The 8,723-nt window shown below is 33.9% G+C and overlaps 2 protein-coding genes across 2 annotated transcripts; both read left to right on the top strand.

Moving 5' to 3' along the window:
* The first annotated feature begins 680 nt into the window (after positions 1-680).
* On the top strand, positions 681-2,116 carry LOC146903979 (V-type proton ATPase subunit d1-like). The gene is made up of 5 exons (XM_085724723.1): positions 681-754; positions 840-899; positions 1,005-1,053; positions 1,554-1,688; positions 1,902-2,116. Exons 1-5 carry the CDS (start codon positions 696-698, stop codon positions 2,031-2,033), a joined length of 435 nt encoding a protein of 144 aa, XP_085580849.1. The 5' UTR covers positions 681-695; the 3' UTR covers positions 2,034-2,116.
* Positions 2,117-3,326: 1,210 nt separating this feature from the next.
* On the top strand, positions 3,327-6,438 carry LOC146903978 (receptor-like protein 6). The gene has a single exon (XM_085724721.1). It carries the CDS (start codon positions 3,519-3,521, stop codon positions 6,297-6,299), a length of 2,781 nt encoding a protein of 926 aa, XP_085580847.1. The 5' UTR covers positions 3,327-3,518; the 3' UTR covers positions 6,300-6,438.
* The last annotated feature ends 2,285 nt before the right edge of the window (positions 6,439-8,723 follow it).

Raw genomic sequence — 8,723 nt, 5'->3', positions numbered from 1 at the left:
TCTAATAAATAATAGAATAATGCCACATAATAAAATACTAACACCTCATATAAATAAATAAATCACATAAATAGACTCTAACTTAATAAAAATAATTTAATAAAAGGGAGGGCGTTACATTGATGTGTCAGAATATGCGAGAGCTTTAGAGGCTGGTTCTTGTTCACACTCCTCTGCCTCCATAGTTCTCTGAGTGCATTACATCCGAGGTAAATCATCTCTCCAGATTTTTTGTTTCCTTTTATTTGGTTCAACTTCAATCAGTCTGCCGCGTTGAATGCTGTAGTGTAGTTTTATTGCATAAACCTGAAATTATCTATATCTACCCTTAATTTTGACCAAATAGATTAATGATAAAAAATGTAATGTAAAACAATCAAAATTTGGAAGGCAAATAGCTCTTGGTTGCCATCCAGAAGACAATTTTCCCACTTAACCTTTTTCATTTGGATTATGCACATGCAATAGTAGCAAAACTTTGATATTATAGGCATTAATTTCGTTGGCGTAGCTTCATATGTTTATTTCTTTGATGCATGTGCTCATGATTTTGGTTAATTTTCAGGACTTGGATGACATGAACATTGAAATAATGAGGAACACTCTTTACAAGGCATACCTTGAAGATTTTTACAGATTTCATCAATTTCAATGTTATTCCCAAACAGAAACTTGGTGGTGCTACTGCTAATATAATGTCCGACCTTCTAGCTTTTGAGGCCAATAGAAGGGCTGTGAATATTACCATAAACAGGTAAATCACTAAGAAGGTTTTGTACTATCTTTTTGTTTATCTGGATTCTGCATAACTAGCATCTCATGGTTTCCGCTTTGTGCAGCATTGGTACTGAGCTTACCAGAAATAACCGTAGGAAATTGTACTCCAACTTCGGTTTGTTGTAAGCTCTAATCCTTCAGTTAAATATTTTTTTAAAAATAAAAAATAAAATCAATATACTACTTTGTAACGCTTCTTTTACTAATGGTTGACTTATTTTAAACAGCTATCCATATGGTCATGAGGAACTGGCTGTCTGTGAGGACATTGATCAGGTATGATATGCATCTCAGTTGTGTGATATGTTAGGTTAATACATAGGTAGATAAACTGTGTTTTTCCTCTTTCAATTTGTATGCTTCTTTAGGCCTTGTAGATTGTGTTTCTCAGGTTGGTAGATTTGCTGTTATTATCATCCAAGTCAGTGTAATGCTGCAACTATATTATTTTTCTTATCTTTGATTTAAGTGTTGTTATATGACCTTAACCTGTACTTTAGAAGACTGTCCAACTTGCAGATGATTCTTGTTTTTGGCGTCTATTTCAAACTTCCATTTCATTATTTTGTGCACTTTTATCTTCTATTTTTGAGGCATATATGATTCGATCGCTTGTTACTTCATTTGTAATTTGTACTTGAGTTCGGCTACCATTTTTCGGAGGGTCTTGTCTTGTTGAATCACCATAGTTGTTTATAACATCCACTTATTTCTAGTTGATTTCTTGTAGTTGTGCTTTTTTGGGCCTTAATTCTTTTACATGGTTGCTCGTGTAGGTTCGTGCTGTCATGGAAAAATACCCTCCTTATCAATCAATTTTCGCCAAGTTATCATATGGAGAGAGCCAGATGCTTGACAAGGCATTCTATGAGGAGGAGGTCAAGAGGCATTGCTTGGCATTTGAGCAACAGGTTTATTTTTTTAATAGTTCATAGCATCATAATTTGTGGTGCACATAGCTAATCAGTTTAAATTTGAATGGTTGCTGGATCTTTTTTACTAAGTTATAAGAAACGGAAGAATCATTTCGCTGGAAGGAAATTGATTTGCCTAAATATAAAATGTTTTATGTAGGGTATGTCTTATTCATTCACTAAGCCATCCTAATTTGTCTATATTTGCAGTTTCACTATGCTGTGTTCTTCGCATATATGAGGTTAAGGGAGCAGGAGATCAGAAATCTTATGTGGATTTCAGAATGTGTGGCTCAGAATCAAAAGTCGAGAGTTCACGACAGTGTTGTCTTCATATTTTAGTTTGATTACTCATTCTACACCCGAGTTGCCGATCATTAGAGACTAGAGAAGATTGTGATACAAATAAGTAAAATCTTCTGTAATATATATGGGAGATCTTTTGTCAAATTTGATTAAACTATGATCAGATTTATAAACGCTTATATTGAATTTGAATGTTGTGAATTGTGATATTTGTAATAAATTTTCTTATGGAATAAACTTTGATAGATCGGTCTAGGCATTACTTGCATACACAACACGGAAGGGAGATAAGCTAGAAGCAATGGAATGCTATGCTACTTTTATTCCACTACTAAAAAATTAATCTCCCATATTTTTACCAGAGATTACATTCTTCTTGTTTTTTGTGTAAATTGGGTATCTTTCGCGTGCGCAGCTTAGGAGACTAATCCTTCCCCAAATGGGAGGCAAACACTCCCTAAAAATTTATCTCTCAATGAACATAAAGCAAAGAGATGTCTATAGCATAGAAGCAATGTGATGCTACTTTTCACGTTGCCCTCACTACTGAACATAAAATATCTTCCATTCCTTCAAAAAAAATAAAATATCTTCCATTTTTTCAGAACTATACAACAGGACTGTACAAAAAATTTTATTATAGAATTTTAATTGATGATTTTAAACCATTACAGATAAAACTGCATTTTGACAAGATCAAGATAAAACAGAAGTTTTTACAATGATAGAATATATACGACGATTACTATTTGTGGTCCTATAAAAATTATGTTATTTCAATTATGCATGCTTAACTTTTAATTATAATTATTTACACTTGAATAGAAGGTAAGCGGGCAACAAGCTGCGTCGCTTAAAATTATATTCAATATTTTTGTGCAAGCTCTTAAATTGATAGTCAGTTCTAGATTAAAGGTTTATGCATACAACCAAATAATAAAATATTGAGTATATGAAAGGGAAAAACAAATTGTTGTGTCTAATACGAAATAAAATTGCACAGTAATAATTGACTAAGTCAAAATATTAAATTGTTTTCCAAAATTGCAAGTAGGAATCGGAGGAAATTGCTGAGTCAAACAATAGAGACAAATGTACAGAAAATTAGAAAACAAAAACCATAAATGGACAGAAAATGAAATTTGTGGAAGATAAGAAAGCCTCACTAAATGATAAAAGATCAAATAGACCTTGTCTATTGGATTGGCCACATAATTTGATTATAGATAATATTATGTTACATCAAAGTCTTGTATAAAATGCATTGGTCTGAAATAAATACAATAAAGATTAAATAAAATTGTAGAATCTACGATAAGAGCCAAGATGCAAATACCTTCCTGGAATTTAAAGAAATAAACGAGACAAAGTTTTTTTGGAGTTGATCAAGATAGTCCTAAACCAAAATGCACGGTCAATGATAATCAAGTTCACTACTAAACATTTTCATTTACTATAAGAATCACTTAGCATGTGTCTAGCACTTCATCCAAAACATTCAGTTCAAAATATTAAAATACAATGGTGTTTGTCAGGTCTCTTGTTTTGTTACTAAAATTTCTTTTCCTTTATTCACTTTTCTCTTTCCCATTTACTACATCTTTACCTCAAATTCAGCCAAAGTGTCATCAATATGAAAGCCATGCCTTGTTACGATTTAAGGAAGGCTTTGTCATCAATAACTTAGCCTCTGATAATCTTCTAAGTTATCCAAAAACAACATCTTGGAATTCCAGCACAGATTGCTGCTCATGGGATGGCATTAAATGTCATGAGCACACAGATCATGTGATTCACATTAATCTTAGTAGCAGCCAACTCTATGGTAAAATGAATGCAAATAGCAGTCTCTTTCTCCTTGTGCACCTTCGAGTTCTTGATCTTTCTGACAATGACTTCAATTACTCTCAAATCCCGTCCAAGATAGGTGAGCTTTCACAACTAAAATATCTGAGCCTTTCTCGTAGTTTATTTTCCGGAGAAATACCACCACAAGTTTCACAGTTGTCTAAGTTGTTGTCTCTTGATCTAGGCTTCAGAGCTATGTTACGTCCTAAAGGTAGTACCTCAAATTTGTTGCAACTCAAATTGTCTAGTCTCAGAAGCATAATTCAAAACTCAACAAAACTTGAGACTCTTCTACTTAGTTTTGTGACTATTTCATCTACTTTACCAGACACCCTTACAAACCTAACTTCATTGAAAAAACTATCTCTTTACAATTCTGAATTGTATGGTGAATTCCCAGTTGGAGTATTTCATCTTCCAAACTTGGAATATCTGGATTTGGGAGATAATCCAAATCTCAATGGAAGTTTTCCTGAGTTTCAGTCTAGTTCGCTCACCAAGTTAAGACTCGATGAGACAGGTTTCTATGGTACACTGCCAGTATCCATTGGAATGCTTAGTTCTTTAACTGTTCTATCAATTCCACATTGCCATTTTTTTGGATATATTCCTTCTTCACTTGGCAACCTCACACAGGTCACGGAGATAATCCTTAGAAATAACAAATTAAGGGGGGACCCTTCTGCATCCTTGGCCAATCTTACAAAACTAAGTGATTTGGATATTAGTCGCAATGAATTTACAATTGAGACCATGTCATGGGTAGGTAAGATTTCATCATTAATTGCCTTGGATATATCCTCAGTCAATATTCGTAGTGACATCCCATTATCATTTGCAAATCTCACCCAGCTACAATTTTTAAGTGCAATAAATTGCAATATAAAGGGTCAAATTCCATCATGGATAATGAATCTTGCCAATTTAGCTTCCTTGGACCTGAGCTATAATATTTTGTATGGAAAGCTAGAGCTTGACACGTTTTTGAAGCTCAAAAAGCTAGTTTTTCTTAATTTATCATTCAACAAACTGTCATTGTGTAGTGGAAAAAGTTCATCTCTTAAGACTGATTCTCTAATTCATTCCTTACAATTGAATTCGTGCAATTTAGTTGAGATTCCAACATTTATAAGATATATGGCTAATCTGGAATTTCTTTCATTATCAACTAACAATATAACATCGATACCCAATTGGTTGTGGAAAAAAGCAAGTCTACTAAGCTTAGCTGTTTCCAGCAATTCATTGGCAGGAGAAATATCCCCATCCATATGCAATCTCAAATCACTCGTGACTCTTGATTTATCATTCAACAACTTAATCGGCAATGTTCCTTCATGTCTGGGGAACTTTAGCAAATCTTTGGAAAGTCTGGGTCTAAAAGGGAACAAATTGTCTGGCCTCATTCCTCAAACATACATGATAGGAAATTCCCTTCAGCAGATTGATCTCAGTAACAACAATCTGCAGGGTGAGTTGCCAAGGGAATTGGTAAACAGCAGAAGGCTTGAGTTCTTTGATGTTAGTTATAACAATATCAATGATTCCTTTCCATTCTGGTTGGGAGATTTACCTGAGTTGAAGGTATTGTCTTTAAGTAACAATGAATTTCATGGAGACATTAGGTGCCCTGGCAACATGACATGCACATTTTCCAAGCTTCATATCATTGACCTTTCTCACAATGAATTCTCTGGAAGTTTTCCAACCGAAATGATCCAAAGTTGGAAAGCAATGAATACTTCCAACGCAAGTCAATTACAGTATGAGTCTTACTCATTGTTGACATGGAACGATGCAAGAGACTATTATACAACAAAAGATCAGCCTTATTCGTTCACATTGTCAAACAAATTTACAAGAACCTTCAAAAAAAATTACAACTTAATAGCCATTGATATTTCAAGCAACAAAATGAGTGGAGAGATACCACAAGTGATAGGCGAGTTGAAGGGTCTTGTTTTGCTCAACTTGTCAAATAACCTCCTTATTGGCAGCATACCATCTTCCTTAGGGAAGCTTTCCAACCTTGAAGCACTAGATCTTTCTTTCAACCGCCTTTCAGGAAAAATTCCGCAACAGTTGGCTGAAATCACCTTTTTGGAATACTTAAATGTGTCCTTTAACAATCTCACGGGTCCTATACCACAAAATAATCAGTTTTCTACATTCAAATCTGATTCATTTGAGGGTAACCAAGGTTTGTGTGGGGATCAGCTGTTGAAGAAGTGTATAGATCATGCAAGGCCTTCTACTTCTGATGATGATGATGATGATGACTCAAAATCTTTATTTGAATTATACTGGACAGTAGTTTTGATTGGATATGGCGGTGGACTTGTTGCTGGAGTTGCATTGGGAAACACTTACTTTCCGCGGGTATTTGAATGGTGTAGAGATTACCTTGGCGTTTCATTTATAATATTTCTTAATAAGATTTTTAAGAGACATTAGTGAGTTGTTTTTATGTTATAGCTTAAAAGGGTCTTGTGAGTCCAAAGCAATAAACATATTAGTCCAATATTTGTTTTAGTTTCCTTCTGTTCTTGTAAGAGTTTCCTTTGTATGTAAAAGCAATAAAGGTTGTTTGAAAGAGTGTGCTTTGATATACATTTTGGTATTTCAGTGAGGTTTAATCTGAACACCAAAAAGTAGAATTATATGTCCTATATGAATTGAACTGTTATATGTAATCTTCTTCTCTGCTACTTATTTTTACTCCAACATTGCAGTTGTATTGGATTATGCAATATGTATAATGGAGGATTATACCCTGCACCAATATGTCCATTATGGTGCACAGTGCCACAAACATTTTATAAATCTCCATCAAAATAATTTGCATCAACAATCAATTTCATGTTACCACAACTTATATGCCTTAAGTTATCAATTTACAACCTTTCTCTCAATAACTTAAACGGAAGTTTCCAATAACGAAAAATTATTCTGAAATAAATAATCTTGATAGAAACTTTCCAATGAAATAAAAAACTAATATGCCTTAATTTGTCTGTTTACAACCTTATTCCCATTGATAGCTGAAAGCGGTAAACCATATAGTGAGCTCAAAATTTGTTCCTCAACCACATCGACAAGTCCTGCACAATCAAGTAATTATAGAAACTAATCAAGTAGTTTCTTTTCTTTATTTGTTGTTGTAATTGCCTCTTGTATGAATGTGCTTTGTACGAAGTTTTATGAAAGACTTGCAACGAAGGTTGTGAATTACTTGTAATTTAGATTTGTGATTAAAATGAGTGTAATAGACAAAGTTACCTCATGTGCATCAATATGGTCTGCATCTCTCTCCTATGGGATATGCCTTTCCTTTCCTATGTTTCTATCTAAAGGGTATCAAGAGAGTCTCAAAGTGAAGGGCTTAAGCCAATTGGGAAAGAATAGGAACAAATAAATAAGTGTCACCTTTACAGATTATGGTGTTTAAACTCGGGTTTGACCGGAAGGTAAGTAAGCTCTGGAAAAGGTTTGTTGCATCCAGGGTTCGAAAACAGTTCTCTCGATTATTCAACCATGTCTCCCGATGAATTTGTATTCGTTTTTCTACCACTTAAACTCAACCACTTGGTTTCTCTAATAACTGTCATAAACTATCAAATCACTACCATCACATAATTTTGTCATGTATTACTTCCTAAAAATAACTACCATTAGAAAGCTACTGTGTGTCTGTGACATAGTTTCCTATGTTGTCTAGCTGATTCAATGATATATTATCACATTATGTCTAATACTAAATTTTTGGAATCGCAAAATGTTACATTTTGTTGCCCGATCAACAAGCTTTGCTAACCCAGTATCTAAATCATCCCGCTCTTCCATTGATTTCAGTATCACTTTCTTTTGTTCTGAAGGGTCCAAACACTGTATTTGCAATATTATAGTATGAAAGAAAACTATTAATCTTCCTCTTACATATCTTTGAATACAATATATCACTTATACTTTCCAATACGCCTAATTGCTGCTTGTCGTTTTTTTAGCTCATTCTGTGCTGTGTTACTAAGGTCCTCCTACTTTAGTAGAGACAAATTTCTTCAAACACAGATTACTTTAAGCTTAAAATTAAATTGTTCATCAACAATCGTGTACGGTGTACCCTTCATTAGGAGAAAATCTCTAGATAGATTTATATCAGTGTATTGAATTAAAATATATATTGTTTTATTGCCTACCTTCTGTTTACAAAGATTAGCAGCCTGACTCCTTAAGCTTTACTCCTCGTCTTGGAACCTTTTGATGCTTTCCTCCAGGGAAGCAATGATTTCTTGAAGCTCCTTTTCGTTGGAGCTCAGATTCTCAATGTCCCTCAAATTTAAATCTTTAGTACAACAAAAGGTAAAAAGAGAGACAATAAGGAACCATCATTTTAATCTAAATCACATGATCCAAATGTTGGTAACATGCTTTTAGAGTGACATACTATCCAATAGAAGTTTCAGGCATTGAACTTCCTCAACAATTGCTGAGATATGATTTCCATATCTAGACTTCGACCAGTAATAGTGATTTTCTGGTGTCCATAAACTAGAAATTCCCAAGTTTGGGACCGCAACGACTTTCTGATCAATTAACTCCGATCCAATAAACTGAATTGCAAACATGTAGAAAAGAAATGAATAACATTGTATAACCAAATAACATTAATCCTCATTCATAAATGTATTAGCTTAAACTATTTTTCAATCAACCTATAATTCTAAATAACAAATATACAGACAAAGCACAAGAGGCATACTGAATGATCAAGTTTAGATTGGATAATCAACACCTCCTTGACAGCATCAAGAGCATAAAAAATTTGGTTCAAACGGAAATGGATACCAAGATCTCGCATCTGGTAAGAGTGATACATCA

Source organism: Medicago sativa, chromosome 7 (genome assembly GCF_051527215.1).
Source record: "Medicago sativa cultivar Bolivia chromosome 7, Bolivia_mono, whole genome shotgun sequence".
Lineage (NCBI taxonomy): Eukaryota > Viridiplantae > Streptophyta > Magnoliopsida > Fabales > Fabaceae > Medicago > Medicago sativa.
Note: the sequence above shows the minus strand (reverse complement) of the source record. Positions and strands in the feature narration are given on the sequence as shown.